Raw genomic sequence first — 24,605 nt, forward strand, 5'->3', positions numbered from 1 at the left:
TAATCTGTTTGAAGAAAACATTAAACAGGGATGGGAGTTAGAAATGTACGTTATTCATAGCGCAGAATGGGATTTATTTCTTTTCATTTAACTGAGATAGGAATCGACTATTTTATTTCAACGCAATGAGTAGAAGAATTCAATCAGGAAGTCACATTTCAGAGACGAAAGAGACCTCAGAATCCCAAAATTCGTCTAAAGCTTTTATCAAACATACAATCCTATTTCACTGTGATCGTGGGTCACGAAAACAAGCATACGAAACACAAAGCTTTAGACTTAGCAAAGACTTTTTACATCGATTTATCGGGGCTTTTAATTTCTAAAACAACACTCGCATCCCTGTACAAAGGTACTCGATGTTAGAATTTTGGTGAACAAAATTTTGGGCATGTTCGTAAGAAGCTAACCGTAAGATTGTAAGATAGGGTTCTGTATGACATTTTGGCTTCTTTGGATCTACAACATGGTTAGGCATTGGACTACCTATTGACAAAATTCCCTTAAAAACCTCTACTAAGGTTCTTTTCAATACAGTACATGCCTAAGTAGTGCCTTTGTTGGCGAATTTACATCGATTTTGTCAATAGGGCTGACATTACTGGCTTTCCTAATTTGGTTACACCCGTAGCTGAAAAGTTAGTTCTGCGCACGGGAGGATGCTCTGGATGTGATTCGATATCTGGTTCTGCTCTGTGAAAATTGATGACGATACTACTTCGTTCACTGGACTTCCAAGGTCTTTGACACTTATTGAAATTGTTTTCCATGTATTTAAGCTTTTACTTGGTTCGAATGGCTGAAATTTAAAACGTTTCTTAAAACGTATTAACGTTTCACTTATTACGATAACAAAGATAAATGTTGTGTATCCGTTTTATATGTTAAATATAATATTATTGCTCAATATTTGCCCTGTAATATTGGTGCACACAATACAAAATCGACCTTGCAAAAATATTTGTTTAACATAAACAAACCTTTTTGTTATTCAAACTGACTCACAGGTATACTTCATATACAAAGTTATTCTTTTTTTTCTAGCCCTGCTGTCCATCTACTGCTCGTAAACAACAACAAAAAAACATAAATTTCTTCTCACTCAACTGAATCGGATCTAACGGTTACAAGACAGTGCGGGTTAACGGCCCTCGGAAGAAATGCTCTCCATGCTACACCACGTTGGCTTCAAACGGCGGGCGAAAAGGCAGCATAAACTCTCGCACAAAACAAAGCCTCTGCTCTTCTACACCAACTCCATACCCTAACCGTACCCAATCGCATCGCTTCAGATACAGCTGTTAGGGGGGAGCAATAATTGTGTGCCCCTTTTTTTTAACACTCGCGGACGGAGTCTGTCTCAGACACTCGTTGCGCACTCAGAGATTGAGTTCCGCTTACTGAGCTAGCACTCTTTCCAGCTCCGTAGGCTCGCCGTACGCGAAGAGACAGATTGGCGCATACATTTGGTCCACCCCATCGCCCTCAAACCGTGGGGCGACGTTTCTGAAACTTGGCCAACATAGCATAACGTCACCACACACACAACAGCCGTCGTCGTCGCCGTGGACGCACCTCTGCTCCAGTGCGTGCTATTCTGGCAAAAGCACAGACGATGATCATGTGCACACCGATGTAGGTCAATGTTTTGCAGTGACGGTACAAACGTGGGGCAAGAGCAATGTCGAGTAAGAAAAAAACATACACAATCATCTAACATGACTAATCAAACACGAATAGAGAAAGGTGGCAGACACCTTTGGTACGTATGTGCGTGGTAATAAACAAATAAACTGCAATGCAGACCATTCATTAGTGTGTGCAATCGAACCATCGTTACAACAATGTTTGTAAAGACAAACATTGTTGTGAATGAAGGGATAGGAATAATTTAATTATAATACAAGATATAATTGTATATCATTTGCCACCTAATAATAATTGGGTGCAGAACTACATAATGAATTGATATCGTAATCGTACATTAAACATTCTTTCTTTTCCTGATCGAAGAATGTCGGTTAATTCATAACAGCTAAAAATTTGTTAGAACTTTAGCTTCAAGCTTTATTCAAAAATAATTATTAGATACATAAAATATCGATACAAACATGTTTTCAATTATACACTGATCATAAACAGTAACATATCTGTACGAGCGATTTTATAAACATTTACGCGAATAACTGAGGTGTCTTGGTATCGAATCCCATCTTTACTGATACAAACAATGACTTACTATCCGGTAACGTGATATAAATAAGGCTTCTAAGCCATCATATGGCCTGCTTGAGCCAGAAGGTAATAGCACATGATGCTATGAAAAAATCTTCAGTGACCTTTTTTTACACTTCCGAAAACCTTCCAAATAATGTTGCATTTTAAAAATACATTGTTTTAATTTTAAATGATTATACACCAAAGTTGACGACAACCTCTCTAGAAATTATTGTTATGCTTATGTCACTGTTCATTCATCAAAATACTTAGAATAGTTGTTATGTTCTAGTTAAGAAAAAGCAGGAAATTGTTTAAAGTACTTTTAGTATTTCTTTAGTATTTAGTAGTTTATTTAGTATTACGTATTTAGTGTTTTATTAAGTATTAATTTCAGCATTTTTGTATATACTTTAGTACTTTTACAATACGGCGTAGAGCCGTCATACTAAATTAATTTAAAAAATTGTAACTTTTAGTATTTCAAACTTCTTGTGTTTTATAATGAATCTTAAAAAAAATGTTGCTTAAAACGAATGTTATAAAGTCTTTCTGTTCTTAGTGTAGCTTATATTCTGTTTATATTCAATCAAAACTAATTTTATGTTTATTTCACAAAGTATTACAACTTATTTTTTACATCAACCAGCATTGAGTTTATATAAAAATGTATTTGTTGTTAAAAATGATTTACCAACCTTTTTTCCAAGATTGACGTCAAAAAGATATCTCTACAACGAACAAGCACACAATGTATCGAGCCTGATTGGTTTGGCTTTGCTTGCAAGAGCTTGGCAATGCTTTTCATCAAGAAAATCAATTTTTAAGTTGTTTCAGATGAAATTTTCTCACATTTTTGCTCGAGAAACCCTTTCAGCTAGTGTTTTATTCTGTATTGGGGGTCCTCGAATTTTACGCTCCAAATGATCCCACAAATTCTCAATTCGATTGATGTCTGAAACGGATGCGTAAGCATTATTTGACGTAGGGCAGCAACCATTCCTTGACCATCCTAGAAATATGCTTCGGATCATTAGCTTGGACCAACTGAAAATTTGATCCATGGGTCAAGTTATTGTTATTGATTGAGTAATATTGATCATGTTTCAAGTTATTTTTTAAAATGTCTTGAAAAGATTCATTGTAGAATCTAACAACGTCAAATTTTCGATGCTATTTACACTAAGGGCACTCCGAAACAAAACATGATCACCACCATGTTTCACAGTCGGCCGCAGAATTTTAGGATTCACTTGAGTATTTGAATTGCTCCACATTCCTAGGAGTCTGTCTGACATGAAGATAAATTTTCTTTCGTCCGTGATTCTGACCATCTGCCATAACTGGTTGGGATAATCCAAGTACTTTTGGGCATACTCTAACCGCTCATACCGGCTTGTTTCGTGCAAAGTAACCTCGATATCTTTCTGCATAGATAATATTATGCACTGTTTACTGACTGACATTGCACTGACTTTGATATTTGTGTAATGTCTCAGACTGTCTACAAGTTTGGGGCTGCTACACCTAGGATTTTGTTTATTTTCCGGTGGGATAATGCGTTTGTAAAGTTCGCTGAGCTTAAGCTTATGGGCTCTTAGGGGAGGAATCTCCAGGGATTTTGTCTTCTAGAAGGTTTGAACCACATTTGAACAAAATATCGAGAGCGATTTACTACGCCTGCAATTTCGGATAACCTTTCGCTTTCATTCCGGAGAATAATGATCAGTTTTGAAATTTTAATCGGAATTTTAATGTGCGAAACGCCCATTTCACTTAGGAAAACATCTTATATACAAAAATTGTCCAATAATCTAGTTAAGACCGACGCCTCTAAATCCTTTGTCAAAGGACGATCAAAAATCTATTAATTCCGCAACAGTTTCCAGCGACGAAACTGATCTTTTTAATTGTAAAGTCTGATAATTTAAAATAATTTACAATGAGCAAATTCAATTATAGGTCCTCGAATGAACTGTTGCTTTGTTGTGAATAACTACGTTGTAACAAGGATTTTTGGGTAATTTGTTTTAAATCCATGGTATTTTGACTGTAGTAGAAAAAAGATATAAATTTCGGCCTAATTCCAGGTAACTTCACAGTAAGAATACATATTCTTCATATTATATTAAGCACTGTATGAGGTAAACGATCTATTCTTTCTATTCCCCCAAATAAACAACTGAAAAAATATCAAAAATGCCTCTCTAAATATTCTTAGCCAAAAACTAATCCCATCGATTCCCTTCATAAAGCACAATCCAATGTGTGCGTGTCCAAATCGATCACTACCAAACCGAACGATCATAAATCGCCCATTGTTTATATGATTTAAGCTTCAATTATCCACACATTTGGAAGAAATACAGATGTTACTGGTTGCGTCTTAAGCGAACCTTCGCCCCGTTTTGTGAAACGTTGTTTATTCTGTTTTTTTTTTTGTGTTCCGTTTCCCTGGCCGCTCCTTTTCCCGCACCTTTATGTCACAATATTTACGACCGAGATCGATTGAGTTGAGCGATCGAATCAATAGGACCACCACCCAAAAAGCGTTACGTACGGTGCGCGCAATGAAATTGAAAATAAACGTTCCACGGACGGCCCCGCGACGGTTCGCAAGCACTCTATGCAGGAACGCGTAACGATTTTAGCTAGTGGTAACGATTCCCGCAGCCCAGGACGTCGCCCAGCCGCGCCATTTACCTGCCATCAGCGTACGCAAAACGGCGCAAAGTATACTGGCCTTTAAGATTCAATTTTATTGACCAACCAAAAAGCACACAACCCAAACTCAGTGCCAAATGGAACATCTTATAGCCTTTTTTTCTTTCTTTGTTGGATAGCTTGTTGATTGTAATCTGTCGTATTTCGTTATTGGATTGTATCGCGACAAATGGTGGAGTTGTATTGGTATCGTTCGCCCATTTTTTTAGGACGAACCACCGTTTTTGGAGGGTGAGAATTGCGTTGTCGTTACGACAGTGCAATGCCTTTTGTGATGGGTGTGCTCAGAGAGTGTAAGAGGATACACAAGTCACCGCAGATCACAGTGAATACTGTACCATTTATTTTGGAAAAAGCATAAGAATGCGGCATGTTGGAATTTAATGGATACAATTCAATTTGCAGCTTGTACGTTACAAAGATCGCCACTATATATTAAGCCCTGAACGAGTCCTCTGTAGCAGGCAGATGAAAGCATTCGACATTACGATGAACCCTTTCAAGGAACCACACAAATCCACGTCTTGTAGCAGGCGCAAAAAATGCACAATGCTCTCTTCCCCCAAGCCTAAATAGGTCAATGTCGACTGTTGTTGATCGTGTTCCGCTTGAGCTTGACGCTGTCGCACGTACCATCGGTGCCATTGTACTATCATTCGCCGATCGAACATCGCAAACATGAATGTATGGTAATCGATTTGCTGTTCCCCACAAGCCCAGCATTTGCATGAAGGTTCGATTCTTCTACACCGTATCCAACATTCGCCAACATGAAAGAGGCACAGCATAACAATGATCGCGACAAATAAAACCGGTCATTTTATCCTCTTTTCGGTACCATTTTCGGAAGCAGTGGGCAAGCTTTTACTTACCGCTAACCAGCTTCGGTAACTCGCACGCTGACAGCGCAGTGGCAGCAACAGGAAGTTAACGAATGTGCCACACGCAAGCGCGCCATGTGCACCCATTCCATCGTGAACTCGGTGCCAAAATGCACGAGAGCGATAAACATGTGTAGCGGTGCGAGTGTGGTTTACTTTAGCCCGGTAGCCTCAACCACGCACATGTTTGATGATCGTACGGTCCAGACCGCGCCGTCGCCAGCCGACGGCCAATCGGGATCGTTAACTTCGTTACAAAGTGGACCGGAGAAATAAAGGAAAGACCCCCACCCGTAATTTATCTATTGTGTGCGATCTTTACGCCTAATTGTAATTTATTCGTTAAGCTCATCGGGGATAGTAGCCGATGGTGCTAAGTTGAGGCACCAGTGTCAGTGTATTACGCTTACGCCACCAGCTGGTCACAGTCCACTGACCGATGGCATAGGTCACCCAACATGTTCAACATGTAATCTTGAATTGTCAGTTCCACTTAGTCGCATATCATCGTTTTGCGTTAGGAAGAGCCTTCGCTAAATAAAAAGAGAACGGAACAATGTTGACGGTGAACCTGATCGAGTCACTTATTTCGATGGGACTTCAAATTGGAATTCAAAAATCAAGTAGAGCCTCAACTAAAAACTAACTAAATAACCATCTAGCCAAAAGCAACAAGGTACTATAAATCACTAAATATCCGCCACACTAGTATAAAGCGAAAATTTTGGGATTTGGTTTAAGAGTCTTCAATATTTGTGATGTAGTAAAGCACATCAGGAGTTGATTCCTTGTGATTAAGATCTTAGCATCTTGTAGCTTTCTCTAAATTGCATAATGAAGCAGTATATTGAATCATGATTGCAATATATCCAATTCGCAATTCAAATCGACTTTACTCTGTGCTCGAAGAAATAATTTAAAACATTCAGGAATGATTTCTAGGTGGAAACAGCTTTAAAAAAATCTGCAGTATGAGGTCTTTAATAACAAATGGGAGTAGCAGTTTATCCCTTGCCATTTCTTAATGAACTTCAACAGTCTAATGAATATAGATAATTATTTTATTTTATGAATTTAGTGCTATGATGAATATTGTCATCTGAAAAATAGTAGAATTATCCTGACCTCGGAGCTTCAACCGGGAGCATCTTCTAGGAGCGGACCGGACGTCGGACGGACCCCCCGTAGTGAGGACTGATTTTCCAATTACGTGGTATCGGCAAATCTAGTAAGCCAATCGATGGCCGGGCATGACCTTAAAGGTCTTTAAGCAAAGAAGAAGAAAACCCCAAGAATGCCAACATATTTTGGGCGTACGTAGATATCTTTCAACAAAATGGTATAACCAAAAGCAAAACCCAAGGAACATTTTTCGGTTACACGAAGCGAGCAAAAGCTATTGTAAGAATTGAGTATAAATAAACTTGTTTTCTCAAACTCACTGGAGAAGTTTGAGAGTCGCTCTACCCAAGGTAAGGAGCCTGAAACCTGAATGTTGCGTTCCCCAGAGCAGTGTCCTTAGTCCCTTCCTTTTCCTTGTTATTTGTTAATGACGTTTCCTCCATCATCTCCAATGACAATCATCTGCAGAAGACCTGAAAATTTTCCTCTCTGTTCGTAGTGCCACCCACCATTCTTCTCTCCAATCTTTTGTTAACTCTTTCTCTACCTGATGTGTCGGTAATCACCTTCTCCTGTGTATCGACAAATGTAGTGTTATGTCCTTTTCTCGTCCCTCTCTGCCTTGGAGGTTTAACCATTCAATTATTGGGTCGTGTCTCCCAAGTACCCGATCTGGGAGTGACACTTGACACTGAGTTTTTTTTTTTTCGACGACCACCTCCGGAACTTAGTCAATTCGGCCTTTCTCGGACCCTCAGCGCTTTAGAACGCTGTATTGTGGCCTTGTTCGACCGATACTTGCACATGCGAGTGTTGTATAGAGTCCTTCAGGCACTGCCTCGACCGCCCGAGTCGAGAGATCGCATCGAGAGTCCCCAATGGTCTCCCCTAAAAATGGTCTCGGTGTTTCCAACGTTCAGGTAATGAAGATTATCATCTAGGGCCTAGACAGTCAAACAAAAGTAACATATTGATTCGCTCAGCTAGCTACCACGTTTTCCGTTTTCGCCGCGATTAAAAATCCGAGTTTTTTCTTCTCCACCACAACCCGTTCCTATTGTGATTCAATCAGAGGTATTTTCTAAACTCTATGTAGGAATACATATGCTCTAGGAATGCATATAAAAGTTTTGTTATAGAGACGATAGAAAATATAATTTATTCTATCAATAAATTGTCCTTAGATACTTAGTCATTAGTGTGAAGGAAAAGTAGCAGCTACTATTTTACTATTTCAGACAAAAATGTCTTGAAATGTCCAATAAGCTTACCTAAACATTTCAACATACCTGGAATGACATTATGAACATTCATTTAATTCATTGTATACAAATGTTTCGTTCAATATTCTAGTGAAAGAAGGGGGAGGTAGTTTTTCTCCTAGATGCATGGTAAAACCTTCGTATTTCCTTGCAACAAATCTGCTGCATACGTCACGACACGGCGTGTGGCATTGTAACACCCATTGTGGCTCGGTGATCGGCGTACCACATTAACATATCAATTGGCGATTTATTATGCGACACCACCACCTGGTCGTAATGGCTGCCGCCCGGCAAGTGCAGCTTTACGATGGGGGATAAAGGCAGAGGAAGTATTGGAGCATCGCTCAACCCAGCCGTACGTGTTACCCCATCGCAGCTTGAAATCTGACGACTACCAAAGACGCGATCTGGACGATAGGGCGATACAAACAACGCTAATAGCGTTGTGCAGGTACTGGTACAGTACCGAAACGTCTACGTCGGCGTCACGTGCCTGACAGTAATGAGCAAAAACGAAGCCAGAAGAAAAAAAAACACACACACAAACTACACACAGCAACCGAAGAAAATCCCTACGAAACCGATCGACGGCAGGTGGTGTTAAGCGGTTCGCAAATTAGCGGCTCGGGAGCATCATTCGCAGCAAAGAAGATGCACCCAGTTGATGGTGGCGCAGGTATCTGGCACCGGTACAAATGAGATGCTGATGGGTTGATTGCAAAGAAAATGACCGTTTTTTTTTGTCTTTGCTGTTTCTAGCACAAACACATATACTCTGAGGGGTGGCAATAATGATCCAGCCACCTCATGATCATCTTGATCGACATTTTGCTACACGAAGCCTCACTGAAACTGCTTCGATGCAAAGCATGCTCTCCATTGCGAGCTCCAGCTCGTGGTGTTGATGATTGACGATCGCTGCAACCTTTTGCTACAACAGCAAACAGAAAGGAAGCCTATAGACTGTACGATTGGCTACACCACTACACACCACCACGGCGAATGTGGAGCGTGTGGATGCTGTACGTTCAAGGATTCTTCGGAGGATCGGGTCCCCTGCTTACTGCCGCCGCACGTCTCACGTTTTGCTCATTCAATCTTCTCACCTTCTTCGTTTCCTGTTAGCGGCGCCGGTCTCCACACCGATTCCCACATAAATCCGATCCAATCGATCGTCGAACGTGTCGCGGTCGGCTTCATACTGGCCGCGGGCTGGGGGAAAATCGGCCCGGCCAATTGGCGAACGAAGTGGAAGTAATTAAAGTCTTCCACTGCCTGCCTGCACCAGCCCGCACAGCACCAATCCAGCCTGAGCAAGTGAAACTGCCACTAGAGAAGCCTGACACTTGGCGAAAACGGTTCACGAACGGCACCGCAAACATCCCCAGCACCAAAACCGAACAGCACACGCTGAAATCGGATACAGAACTCTGCGATGTTGTGTCGACGATGGGTGTCGGTGTCTGGGCCGGACGGTGCGACACAGTGCGGTTCGCCGTTTGCTGATGGTGGTACCAAAACCGGTGACATTGATCAGCAGGTATCTCGCTCGACGCGTTCGCGTGTGTCGTTGGTCGTGCGTATGTCCTTTTACGGAGTCCCCTGTCTCGAATATGATTAACGCATTCGGGCAGCCTTTCGGGCGGAGGCGATCAGACATCCACCAGCACAGACGACCAAGCCGCTTACACGCTACATTTTCTTCGGCTGCGCCTCGGTGCGCTCGTTGGGGTGAGCACCAAAAAAGAAAACATTTTCATACAACCGAGATAGTGGCGCGCAGAGGGTGCAAGCTGTTTTGTTGCAAAAAAAAAAAGTGGGAAGGCTGCTGGAACCCGGCGGTCAGCAGCAGCAGCATCATCATCATCATTTTTGCAACCGATCCGAGGTAAAGGTCAATGAAGGTTGCAAGAAAAGCGTGCTGAGGCTACGAAAAAAAAGGAAACAACAATGCACTTCCAAAGAGCATCATTGATAAGCGGGCACTGTTATACGTAATGGCGCTGTTAGCATCGATTTTGGTGGTATTTTTCATCATTTCTTCGACGGTGGCTTCGGGCGCTTGATAGCTCTTCTAGAAACCTTAGCTTGCAGCTTCCATAGGACGTTGTTGGAATGTTGGGTATTTTGAAGAAAACTCCCTCTCATGAAAATTTTACGCTTTAAAACTTTGATGCTACATAACACGTCGATCTAAACATGCAAACCTTATCTCAAACTGGCCAAAATTGAATCACAACAAGCCATAGTCTGTACAACAGTATCAAACGAAACGTATGCCTACCTTCTGGACGAATGAAGAAATAGATTCAGCTGTATTATGTTTGCACTAACTAAGCCTCGATACAGAATGGTGGCCCGACGGCTCTTGCGTTCACTTAAAAATCACCTGCACTAACAGAATACAATACGATATTCACGGTACGTTCTAGCACCCGACCGCTTTGATACACTGCAAAAAGCTACATTCACTCACTCTTCACAATGGTTGATTGAATTCACAGACACGTTTGCGTTACTTCCACTTATTGCGTATTCAACACAAACCGACGCATCTATTTATTCACGGCTATTTTCGATTTTTCTATCACACTTATCACGCTTATCACTTACACGATTCATCGGCCTACACATGTAAGAATTTTCGAAACTATCATATTTTGAATAGACACCAAATTCTACCGATCAACTAGTCACATCGCTCATAAATAGGCACATCACTGCAGATCACTGTTAGCTGGCTTTCTCTGTTACCACGCATCAAACCGCTTCAGAAGGATGGTAGCTACAATATTGCACTTAAGTACTACCCGCGCATAATTTCCACAACGTTGGTGGTTTTGTTCGCTCGTTCGCACGATCCGGCCCGCGTTTCGGAAACACGTGCATCGAATCCGATGATTCGAGTCGAAAGAAATCTGATGGGATTGCAGCAGTTCAGCGAAACCGTCAGCACTCTCTGAGTGCCTCTAATAGCTTTTTTTTTTGCTCTTTTTTTGTTGTAAGAGGCACTCAACATCGCGGATTGATTCGCGCTCGCTCCGCACGCTGATCAGCTCTCCGGTGCGTAATCTCTCGTAATTCGATTCACACACACGCGATCGCGCATTGTGGGCTGGCGAAGGGAAAACAACGGACAAAGGGGTTTTAAGTGTTTTAAGTGAACTATTGCTTCTGTGCAAATTTATTTGCATTTGTCAAATCTCATTTTTATATTTTAAATTTATCTATATTTTCGAATGAAACAGAGGGACTTTTGTTTTTTAGATAAGTACTTTTTTTTAACTTCATCTTACCATAGCTTATTTATAAAAAAAAACGACAACAGACGATTCATTTCATGCAGTTAAAAACAAATGTTTGTATTACGTCTACTAACTAACTAAAAAATACTCTTCCCCGCGTGTGTTCTGTTTGTGATATTTGTCCCAGTTTCTTCTTCTCCATCATCATCTGTGACTCTTTAACCATCACTTCTGATTTCCTTATTTTACTTTGTCTAATTGATCCGTTTATCCGAAATTTAATCCTGCGATTTGAAGTATGGTGACACCGGTATCACCGCGACAAGAGGACGCTCTAGATTATAAGGCTTAATTTTAAAACAACTTGTCAAATTATAATATTTTTCAAACAAATAATAAATAGGACGTTCAGTCCAGGAAAGTCCAGTCATGCAATTATCCATGCTGTGTTATTTGTAGCATTTGCCAACTTTAATTTCTAGACGTATTACAGTCTAGAAATTAAAGTACTGATAACCAACAGTAAAGTAAGTTACTGTTGGTTATATCCTGAAGATCCATATGCTGCTTACAGGTAAGGTTCGCCGTCTATCAACCCAATATTTCGGCCTATCTAGCGGACGCATCAACGCCATCACTCCATCTCAGTTTGGGTCTACTATGCTTCCTCTGTCCATGTGGACGCCCCTAAAATACATGACGGGCCAGGCTGTTTGATATCATTCTCATGACATTACCAGTCCATCGGTGACTGTGACGCATCTAACTCGCTGCACGAAGGTAAGATTACAACTCGTGTGAAAAACTCGTTAATGTAGCAGATCTTTCAACATATTCATTCAAAAATCATTCTGAGCATCATCCTTTCGGATGCAGAGATTTTGTCGTCAATTTTGTACGGAATCTATGTCGCAAAGGTATGTGTGAATCTTCTTGACATAACAACCTCCGAGGCCATACCGGTCATCTAGTGACTTACCAGATTAATTGATAACCCGTTGTTGGATAGTCTGTCCACACTACGGAGGAATGAGGAGGAGGAATTTGAGTTTTATTTATAAATCAGTTCTAAACAATAGGGCCATGCTGTTATTGACCAAGAAAACAACAGTTTATTTCGCTTTAGGAACAATTGCAAATGCTTGATTGACTAACATATTCAAAACGAGATTTTTATGTTTCTAAATTTAATAATTATTATTGTTATATTCATATGTTCGAATGCATGAAAACAACTGCGTCAAATTTTAAACCAGATTTTTGTTTAATACAAAGGCACACAGTGATGGTGAATGCTTCGATTTGATGTACAGTCAGGTGATTTAAAAACAAATACTTTCTGGGATTTTTCCTCGATGAAGATTAAAGTTCGCTTTATAGTTAAGAGTGATAATAACAACAACAACAAAAAACAGTAATGCAGTTTACTTAATGCGTGCGGTAGTACGATGGGTTATTTAAAATGTAAGTGTATAAATTAAACATCCACTTAAACATCCCGTAACAAAGAAATGCATACATCCTAAGACTGTGGTTGTAGCGTAGTAACTAGTGTTTGCATTAGTTTTCCGAATTCCTTTTGTTTCTGAGCCATTTGTTCGATAGTTTGCTCCATACGCGACAAACGATACTCGATCGATCCTATGTTCTCTTGCCGTGAGTGAAGAATCTCCAGCGCATATTTCACTATTTTACCATCCATATTGCTCAGGCATGGCATAATGCAACATTCGGTGCCATACTTCTGATTGCGTTCCAGCAATGTTTTACCTTCCAACTCATTCCCAAGCTCAAGATCACCATGCTCTGCGTTGTGAGTGTACCGTGACACACGCGCTGGTATCATGATCGCATTCGATTGGTTTGGCTTCACCGCAATGTACTTTAGTGGCTCGGTATTCGAGAATAGCTGCAAACTGTTCGAGGGAAATATCCATGCCAGACGTTCGGTACTAAGATTTCAGAGAAAGCAAGAAGGAAAACGGTGTAAATATTCAACCATCTACATACTCGCTCAAACAAACTTACATGCATCGGATTGGTTTTGATGTCTTCAGTGCGTTTTCGTACTTGTTAATGAGAAATACTTTCTGCGTGATACCGATGATTTCCGACTCAGCTTTGATGGCCTGCAGATGATATACAAAATTACACTACATCAGTATCTGTCCCACACGGCATTCGCTTGCCGCTAACCTACCGTTGTATCGCTGACAGCAAGACCATTCATCAGATTGAACAGTACGATAGAGACGAAGAATAAAAATAGTGCAAAAATAACATAGCTCAAGCTCGACTGTTGAAATTTAATGTTCGCCGCTTCAAATTCACCTAAAAATGTAATAAAACTTAAGTTAGAGGGTAACGAACAAAAGCAGCTATTTATAAAATTTCGTATGCGCAGCTGAGATACGTCATATATCGATTTAACATATGCGCTCTCATGAACACCTTCAAGGGATGGGGTTAGTTTTATCGCATGAAAAATAAAACAAACCTTGTGGGATTTACCCCCGTTCTCATGCATTTACCGCTTACTCACCAGTCAACATTACTGCTGTTTTCATCAATGCAAGCGGAACATCCCCGAACTGATTAAACTGATCGTCATCACCGTCATCAGCACCACGCTGTTCGGTGGCCATTTCCACAGTGTTCGCATCGACCGGTTTAGTGCTTCCGTTCACCCGGAACAGTGTGTAAAAGCTGAACGCAAATGCTAGCAGTATTATCGAATATAATACCAGACACTTAAGGAAATTTATCGACACCGTTTTCAACATAACCATGTGCGTGGAGATGGACAGCACAGGCAGTGTGCCGACCAGCAACGTAAACTCCAACGCCGACAGCAGAATGACGCAGGCAGATGCGACGCGCCGAGTCTCATCGCCAAACTCGCGCATCAACACCGCACCGGACGTAAGGATGAGCAGCACTTCCATACCATTTTCCAGCGATCGTACATACATGCGCATGTTCAGCAAAAATTGAATCAACTCTCGTGCGATCAGATATATCCATCCAGCTAGCGACACGAAGTAGAAGAACAGCTTGAACGGAGCGTCCTCCCGTCCGTAGCAGAACACCACGTACATCGTGAACGAAACGAAGAACGTCGTACAGATAATGAGATTGATGTAAAAGAAGCATATCAGCTTTAGCCACTTTAGCAACAAAATGCTCGATATCACCGGATGCCGAAGCAATCGTTTGGAGCTGGACGATTGTGCCATCCGTACGATCGGTTGCATCTCGTCTTCGTACGGTAAACCACCAAACGCGACCTTGGCCGGTTCTGCATAGTTCGGTTTCTGTGCCGGTGGTATGAAGTTTGAGAAATCTATCCTCACTTCGTAATCCTCATCGCCGGGCTTGCGATCGTTGCTCGTAACGCACGAGTCCAAATGCTTCTCCAACAGGAACGAATCCATCTCACTGATCGGCGACTCGCCGAATATATTTTCGCCCCCGACGTAAGCACCTTTGGCAAGCAGCAGCTCCTGGGCATGATCAATCTTGTACTTCACCGCGTAGTGCATCGCAGTGTAACGCTTTTCATCGATTTTGTCAACCTCTGTGCGTGGATCATTCAACAAAATGCCCATGCTTTTGAAGAACGGACACTTATTCTTGTCCTTGTATACGTCAATCTGTTTCACCAGCAGCGAAAGTAGCGGATCTTCGTTTATCAACCCAATCTGATCATCCGGAATGATTTTTAGCAGCATTTCTAGCATCGGAACGTTTCCTTGATTACAGCACTTGGCCAACAGTGTAGACAGGAGCACCGGTTTTCCAGCAAATTTCCCTCCAGCAATCCTCTCCTCGAGAAGCTTCTGGGCAGCAATCTGCTTTGCTCGGTAGACTGCGTACGATAAAAGATCGGTAAATTCTTCATCGCGCAACACGTGACCTTCATTTTGACGCCTGTATTTTTCATACGCCGCTAGAAAATCATCCTCTGTTTCGGCTGTTAATTTGTTCCGCAGCACTTCAAACGTTACATTTTCCATATCGACTTCTGGAATGGTTGTGCCCGGAAAGTGTTTCTCGATCGCTTTTCGTGCTTGCTTACGACGAAAGTCCACGTTCACGCTATAGTTTTGCAGACAGTATTCCAATATTTCCTTCCGCCAAGGGTCGTTATCACTAACAAGTCGCGCTATAGGTGAAACGCTATTTGCATCCGTTGCGTTTATGTTGGCGTGGTATTTTAACAGCAGCTTGATACACTCAAACACTTCCCTCCAGTTATTGCCATCGATCTGCTCGAACAGTAAAAACAGTGCAGTGCGATCTTCGAACTTCTGATCGACAAAGACGCGCGGTAATTCAAGCAGCTCCGCAAGATTGTCACTATCGAAGGACAGAGCAGCCAGATGAATGGGATACTCGTTGGTCTCGGGGTTTCTCTGTAATAAAAAAAAAAACGCACACACCCACTACGTTACGAAGCGTGTTTGCAATTGTATCTATGGAAACGAAGCCCTTCAACTGTTGTTTGGTAAATACAACCCCTACCCGGCAAATGATAAATACCCAACAAACAAAACTGCCTCAGCCCGATCAACCGTGCGTCATGCACTGTTGACATAGAAAGACGTTAAATATTTGAACACATTTTACTACCTGGTACAAAATCGAACTAAAGACCATTTCTTCGAATAAAACATAACACCTACGATATGAGGTGGTTTAATTATTTTTTTATTAATTTATGCCTTTGTAAAAATAAAAACAATTCAAGTCATACGTTTTGCTTTTCTACTGCTTTTAAAATGAATTTGTTGAATGTTCGAGCTACAAATTTCACCCATTTGAGTTATAAACTTTTTCGATGAAAAGTTTTAGCTTCTCATCCTTGTCCAGTGTAAATTCAAATATTGCATACACCATGGTATGAAAAGCCACAACATATGGGCTTTTTTTCGATAATTGGATAATTACTAATTATATTCTTAATCTTTTCCTTTTTTCGTTTATATATAGAGGCTTTGATTCTTAGAGACTACATTCACCTCTCAATTACTTTATCAATGAATTAATTATTTAGCTAACAATCGTGATCATTTAAATTTTCCTGTGGATGGTGCAAATTAAATTAAAACTAATAATCTTCAATGCAGTGACGACACGATGGTAGAAGAGACATCAGCCTTTGTCTTTATGCGTCAGGACCGGGGTTCAAATCCCATTCGGACCGTCCCCGTGTAGTGAGGACTTACCATGAAACTACGTGGTATCGGCAAGTCTAGTTAACCATTAGAGGTCTAGTTTTGAGAAGAAAAAAAATAGTATATCTAATTTTGTTGACATTACGGCAAGGTGCTGTCATACTTGATAATAAACAAATATCAAATTTTGTTCGCTTGAGCTACGTTTAATAATATACAAAAATTATGAGCATTAATTTACTGTGCATTGGGCTTTTTTGCGGTTAACCGTCTTTCAACCAGCTACTGCTTTCCTTAATGAAGGCGGTAAAGATTATTTTGTCACACTATCGTAACTATCGATTAAACCTTTCGATGTAGTGAAGAGGGTGAGGTTTCGTGTCACACGAGCGTGACAAAATCTCGCTCCATTATTAGGTTCATTTGAATTTGAAAGTCTCCTTTGAAAAGCCATGTCATTCCTTCAATCATGCGTATCTTGCCGAAATAGCAAGTATATTGATTTTGTATAGACAACTTGCATTGAATTCGCTTCGCATAAAAGTAGACTATTAATAAAGTTTGATAAGTCGTATAGAGTGTACCACAAGCATCGATGGACTAATTCCATTAACCTAGCTCAACAGTTAACCAGTTGAATCACATTAATAAGTATGGTGACAAGTCGATGTATTGAAAATATTGCAAATTTAGTTGTTCGATTTAAACAGTTCATTTTACTATTTTTCGTTTCGCCATTTCCTATGAACTCCTTTTTGTGTTTAAATACTAGAAGGCATCTTTTCCAAATTTAAGAACTGGATTTGATGTGGAATTTCCTAACAATTCTACTTCTTCTTGGTTGAACGACCTACTAGATTACGCCGACCATCGAACTTACTGAACCTGCCGAATTAATTGGTTTAACTATTCCATTCCTGTGACCAATGTTTAGGCTGACCTGACTTATCGCATTTAACGGGACAGTACTGTTTTTTTATCCAAAAGTTGATGTCCCGCCGTATCAATGAAAATGAAACATTTTGATGTTCTAGCAATTTCTTGTTTATTTTGAATTTCGCGTTTGAATTTCGCAAAAGGCATCTACAAGTCATAAAAGAGTATACGCAGTGGAGTTCCGGTTATTAGAAGCCAAAGAAGTGGTATTTGTTTACCACTGTGTGCAACATTCCCAGAGTGTTCGTTCAAACGATCGTTGCTCAAAATTGCTAATCAAACACTACGACTTCTTCAGCACCAACTAAATGCAAAGCAATAGCGATCATTGGGCTATCACCGAAAATTGAAAGATTTTCTTCAATGAATGAATAGTATTTCCACAAAAGAAAAGTCGTGCTTTAAGGTCGAAATAATCAAAGCAATGAGTAGTTAGAAAAAATTTCAATATTGAATGCGAAAAGTTCTATGAAAGCTTTTCAAACAATCATTATTTACAGTGAAAAGATTAGAATTCTGCTAAATACGAGCTCAGTATAGAAAATACATAGAAATCAATGTTGAAAACAAAAGAAAAATGAAAATATGAATTACTCGTTTTCCTTAAAAATACCCGTTGTTTCTTCAAATGTCCCGTTTTTTCTTCAACTCCGTATGGTAGGTCTAGCCGTGTATCAAATATGTTGTTGTTATAAACACTGCTTTGTAGTGGTGATGTTCTCAACAAGGTTACAAAGCTTAACTTTCATCATTCGTCATGCTCGACGATTTTCATACGTAAACAACAGTTTGATAAAAAAAAATTTATCCTTTTGCTTCATCAACGATTTTTCCTATTTTTTCAAAAATGAGATTTGGCAATCGAGGAGAAATATTGCAGTCAATATTTTTCTTTTCGTTCTTATTGTATGTTGAAGAGCATGGCCGACCAAGACCTTCGTTGGCTCTTCAACATCTTCACATCCATTGTGAAAACACTTATTGGAAGCGTAAGCTGTTTTTTTTTCATTCACAATACACTCACAATGAGTTTGTGCTCACGTTTAACATTATTTTGTCTTTTGCGTTTTTTAGAGCTATTTTCTATGCAAATGACTTGCATTATTTGTGAACGCTATGGATATAAACTTGATCCACATTTTTCTAACCACCCTCTATGGAATTAAAAAAAAGCAATTTAGCACGATCTCATCGATTGTACAAACACTCTAGCTACTTTGGTAGCAAATGAACAAATGTTTGCAGCTGTTCCGCAACGCCAACATCGTTTAGATAGTGCTGTTTACTTAAACCACTGCTCCAAACTCAGTCGATTTTCTGACGCCAATGACCGTCATACTACCACACCCCATCACCACTAGCAAGTGTAAGCCACACGAAACACGTTTTTAAAGTGAACTAACAATATGGATCGCACCTCGAATATGTACAAATCATAAACCTAAAATGACCTCATGTCATTTGAGCATCATACGTACCTCTGAAACGACCGCTCCACGATTCAGGCAGGCTCGGATGAATTGTTTTTTACCGGGAGTTTTGCATGCTAATTCAAACACCGAGTATGTCGTGTCACGATCACGCAGATTCACGTTCGCCCCATTACGAAGTGCCCGATTGAACTCGGACAAATCGTTCGCATTGAAACTTGCAGCAAGCGACAGCTAAAAAGGGAAGACAAAAATTGGAACACAATCTCACTGTTGGTTGCATCAATCGAACGCAATGCAGCTACAAAATGTGCTGATCGTGCCGATCATCAAGCTTTACCTGCGGGTTGGTGAGGCTTAAATGTTGGAACTTTATCGCGTTCATAATGTCGATGGGGCAATGGGCGGGAAGTATCACAGAGACGAGTAACACAAATTTATGCTAAAACAGCGTCGAAAACTTGACACTGTCAGGGCACGGCACCGGAACGACTTCCGATGTTGGACGGTTCGGACACACAACACAGTAGTTGGGACAATGATGGTGCAGACTAGGGGCACTGGCGTATACGATGAAGCGTAGACGATAATGGTAGCGGTAGCGACGTGACAGGAAAGGAACCGCGACGTTCCATATGTGGACACGGTCCACTCAATTTTATGAGTCTTCCATAAGCTACCAACACCACTACTTTGACACGATCACACAACGGCACTTTGATTATAGTTTTAAGGGTTTTCTCGTTTATTTCACTTAACTTCTCCAACCTCAAACTGGTTGCACGAGTTAAGGATTAATTCTTATATCACATGTAGTACCAAGAATGAGTTCTGCACTAAAACTGTTTCGGATCAATTAAATCGTTCGAGATTTTCACTACCCAAGCCGATATAGAAAGCAGCAGCTTCTAACTGAACGGTCGCCGACCGAATAAACGAATGTATCCAACGAACCAGCTAACCACGCCAATCCTACACCATATGAGGGGCGCTTGGAAATGTGACCCGCGAACGACTCCAGCGCCCATGTGTGCGTGCATGGCAGTGTGCGATTGTACTCATATTATCCATAGAAGTCCAACATAGCGAGTAAATGCATCGATTAGAGGGCCAAGCTTGAGATTAAAGTGTGTGCCTCTTCCCGGTTCCATTGAACAGAAAAAAGCCGTTTGTCCAGTTTTGTAGCGCGAGCATCCGTGGATGCTGCGTCATAAGTTCGGCGCGACTTGTCAACCGAGTACGCGAGATAAAACCAACACAACAATACGCTGGAGAGCGGCCCACGGACGCGTTCGTTTTGTTTCCCGTTTTTTATTTGTTCCATCATTTTTTGTCTGTCAAACCCTTCCATTCCAATGCCCATGCATGGGTTACGCGGCTTTCGGGTTTCACCGGATGGGATCTTTCACTAAATAAAAGTGCTGTTCGTCTGATTGCTTACGTCATCGTTCTTCGCTCATGTGGATGGAGATCCCACTGAAGCTGGTAGCGATCTCCTCGATGAGTCAACCCTCGTTAATAGCAGGTATAATGCGATCAATTAGCATTTTTCGTTGCTACAAAATAAATGCTTCTATATTCTACATCTATAGTTGAAAAACATTCTTCTTGTTGGCTTAACGACCGGCGCCGCTGTCGCCTACACCACCGGGTCGCCCCATTGATTAACATGATATCCTTTTTTTAATTGAAAAAATTGTGAAATTTTTTCACATTCGCTATGTTGGACCATGAATGCAACACAGCCGAATGTGAATGCAACCTGTTAGATTTGTTGCCATTTTCATCTGCGAAAACATAAGAAAGGATCTAAGACAGAGGAGGTTTGGTACGATTCAAAAACCAAACGATCATTATATGGCACCTTTAGTACGCCTAACAGTAGGCAATTCGCTTAACAAGTTGAAAACGCATTACTTGGTGCAAGTTGTAAATTTTAAACGTAATACATTTCAACAATCTTTCATTATTCGTTTGATTTTTTTATCTGGCCCTTAGCCCTTAACACATGGACAGGCAGGTTTGCTTCGACCGTAGATCATAGGTAATCTTAAGAAAAAAGCCGAACATTTTGGGAGGGCAAGTCACTCATTCAAATGCTTATTTAGATTCATTTTTCATGCTCTAATCGATGTCTAGGAACCTCTTAAAGCAATAATGGACTATCTTCTTCTTCTTGTCTTAACAACCTACCTGGTCACGCCAGCCATCTAATGGCTTGATAATGAGCTGAATGATTTAACCGATACACCGAACCTATCGCTCTTTGAAGGTCCTTCCCAAAATCACACTTCTGCGATCGGTACGTTCGTCGCTCGAGTTAGTAGGCTCGGTCATTCAGCTTAAAAATACTCGTCCTGATTTCCCGTTATGGTATTATGAAATACGTTCACTAAGTTTGCCGATGGGTTGCACCAAAGTGGACTTTATCTGCTTAACTGCTGCCATACCATCAACGAACGCGTTCTGGACATGATTTTTGCAAACAGCGTTATGAGCTCCTCCTGCTCACCGATAACCGTTTGGACCACGCCTCTGCGTGCTGGACAGCCCACATCCCCCACTGGAGGCTGTCCTAACTTTACCACACGTTAGTTCTGCCAATCCAAAACTTACTACTTTTACGCAACATTTATTTAATAAAGCCCTGAGCCCTGCTACAATGAGGCTAAAATCGAAAAACTGATATTATATGTTACCTTAAAGCAACCCACTGTCAATGTTAAGGTAAACGAGCGGGTTTGATGTTTTATTTTATGAAATGATCTATGTTGTATAAGTAAATGATAGCATATTTGTTCCCATGTTTCTCAAATTCTTTATGATTGTACTCAATAATCTGGTAATAAAATTAAAATTATTTTCAATACCTTAAACAAAGCTGGTATTTTCATTTTCTCTCTTAATTTCACTTTACGAAACTCAAAAAAACCGTTGCAAAACACATGCGATAGCTCTTTTTCTGTGGCGCCATCTATTGAGCACTAGCTAAGCCACAGAACAGTAGATATGGCGCCTTAGTTTTGAAATGTTCAGTGTTTCTCAGGCCATAAAACAAGTGACTCGACGTTTAAAACCAAGTGATTTTGGTGTAACGAACTATTCAAGGAATCTACGTCTTATTATAATTATATCTAAAATCGTACTTCGTTTTCATCATAATCTATTACCATCATCTATAAACTGCAGACAGTGCCAAAGTGCCAATCAGCATTTATCGCCACTGTCCTGTTGTATGAGGTTGATGTCCGTCACCTTCTTTCCTCTATTAACCTGTATCTCTGTTGCTACGGGTCGTGCACAGTTTGGTGACGAAGATCCTCTCCACAAATGCTTCCGTCTTTTTAATGTATGTAATGGCCAATCTGTTAGACTTGAATTTGCTCCCTTGCTGCATATTCCGGGCACGACTTCGGTCCTATGCTTTCTGTAACCTTGTATTCCAGCGTTTTCTCCCTGAATCATCGTCCGCTTAAACTTCTTAGAATTAGTTTAGTTTTTAAGTCAATGTTTTGTTCAAATAAATGAAATGAAATGTTGAATGATTCACTTGTTTTTTTGTGTTTTTCTGCGATTTTTAGGAACAATTGAAACAAAAACCTATCGTTGCTATTATATTGGGGGTGGCTTGCAAGGCCTCTCCCCCAACCCCCTGCCCCATCGGAGGGCCTACGTATCCTAGCTGATTAAAGTCCCGTAGGATGCCAGAACAGAAGGACAACCAGCCGCCTTTAACATGGAGAACAGACGTTAGAACAGAATCGTGCCTAGTACGGACTCCACAAACTCCTGCGATCCAGAAGACTCCAACAACACACGAAATGCACAATTTACCGCACCTTGATACGTCCGGTAGGCCTCTACGGGTATGAGCCTTGAACTATGCTGACGGAGGTATGAGGATGCCGGACTCATGCCCCACCAAGAAGATGCTCGACAGCGACCCGTTCGGCACGAGAGGAGCACAGCGAGCTCGTTGGCTGGACCAAGTGGAGTCTAATCTGTCGAAGATCTTATGCAGTCGTTGATGGAGGACTGCAGTCCTAGACCAAGAGTTCTGGAACTAGACCAAGAGTTCTGGATTGGTGATCTGACCATGTCGACGCGACGTGCTCAATCCTGAACGGGCAAAGAAGAAGAAGAAGAAGAAGAAGAAGAAGTCATACAAAAGCCTCTGGTCATTTAGGTAGTCTTCATGATCCAGAATATTCATGTTGTCCATCACATTATAGGGCGACCCGAGCGTCTAGACGGCAGCGGTTTCAAACGGTAGGGCCGGAGTTCCAATCCCATCCGGACCGTCCCCCCGTAGTGAGGACTGACTAACCAACTACGTAGTATCGGCAGTCTAGTAAGCCATTTCGATGGCCTGCATGGCCTTAGAGGTCGTTAAGCCAAGAAGAAGAAAAATTGCGCCTACAATTACCCTTTGGATATTCGATCCATTTTACTCAAGGTTTTCTATTCCTCTGCTTACTGGACTCCTAATATTTTGGTGTGCTTCCCCAGTGTCTCCTGCCGATAGTTTCTTTCCACATTGCAGTATATTAAAGCAGACACAATAAGAATATGCTGTAGAAAATTTACAACTACGATTGTTTATTTTCATTTTTGTTTCTTATTTCGTTCAGACCTTATCATGTCATACAAATAGTTCAAGTTTTTCTCTCTCTCTCTCTCTCTCTCTAACCCCCCCCCCCCCCCCCCCCTTCACGTATGATATAGCTTCGAAATTGTTTCATTGTGCTAAAATAAAAATTATACTTTTTCACAAAGTAAGTCAAAATGTACCTAAACTCACAACCAATTCTTCATTTTACACCATGCGTTAAGTAGTTCTTTAAACGTATAAACTCATAAAACTAATGGATCTACGCGGTAGGTTGTATTGCCTGATTGTTGGTTGTCAAAGGATGTGAAAAACCTAAAACATATGTCTGGCGTTCTGATGTATGGTGCTGTATTACATATAAATTGAAATGACACAAACATTTAACTGTTGAATTACCAGATTCGTACATTTTGTCTGCTGTTGGGGTTTGAAAATGTTTTTTTGCAGTTCATTGCACCTGTACATCCTTCTTTCTGCTCTGCATTTTCAATGTAATCAAGTGATTTTCTGCTAACAAAAGCAGCACTATTTCCGTTTCGTTTTTTGCTATTATTTTTTCGCATAGATAGTTCTTAGTTTTCTTTGTTTACAGTTCTGTTTTTTTTTTGTTAATTTGAAAGTTACTTTACACACAAAAAGAGAAGTTACCTAAAGCGTAAAAAAAACTTATGCAAACTTTTTAACCTGCATATTCTATTTTTCTAAAAAAAAGAAGTTATATATCACAAGAGCAAACTTTAAACTGTCCCATATAGCTTTCTTTAGTACAAAATTTATGTCTGCATCTACAGACAATCTTTTCTCTCCAGTTAGTGTACTCAACGAACGATTTGCTAAACGGCCATTTTGCGTTTGCTATGGTGTACATTTCGTAATGAAAATAGGAAAACTAAATTTATAAGCTTAATCGAAAGCTTCACACCACACCTATGTGTACGATAAACACGATTTGTTAGTGTATGAAACAAAACAAAAAATGAATTAAACCTATTAATG

At 40.6% G+C, this 24,605-nt stretch overlaps 1 protein-coding gene across 1 annotated transcript; it reads right to left on the bottom strand.

Moving 5' to 3' along the window:
• Positions 1 to 12,976: 12,976 nt before the first annotated feature.
• Positions 12,977 to 19,382, bottom strand: LOC126557001 (transient receptor potential cation channel protein painless). The gene is made up of 6 exons (XM_050212617.1): positions 19,338 to 19,382; positions 19,046 to 19,231; positions 13,997 to 15,869; positions 13,655 to 13,785; positions 13,483 to 13,583; positions 12,977 to 13,406 (listed from the first exon to the last, which is right to left on the bottom strand). Exons 1-6 carry the CDS (start codon positions 19,380 to 19,382, stop codon positions 12,977 to 12,979), a joined length of 2,766 nt encoding a protein of 921 aa, XP_050068574.1.
• Positions 19,383 to 24,605: the final 5,223 nt, after the last annotated feature.

Source organism: Anopheles maculipalpis, chromosome 2RL (genome assembly GCF_943734695.1).
Source record: "Anopheles maculipalpis chromosome 2RL, idAnoMacuDA_375_x, whole genome shotgun sequence".
NCBI classification, from domain to species: Eukaryota; Metazoa; Arthropoda; class Insecta; order Diptera; family Culicidae; genus Anopheles; species Anopheles maculipalpis.

Coding starts and splice junctions, on each gene's coding strand:
- LOC126557001 (XM_050212617.1), bottom strand. CDS start 19,382: ATGAACGCGATAAAGTTCCAACATTTAAGCCTCACCAACCCGCAG. Junction 15,870..19,045: donor GTGGAGCGGTCGTTTCAGAG/GTACGTATGATG, acceptor TTTTTATTACAG/AGAAACCCCGAGACCAACGA. Junction 13,407..13,482: donor TCAAAACCAATCCGATGCAT/GTAAGTTTGTTT, acceptor CTGAAATCTTAG/TACCGAACGTCTGGCATGGA.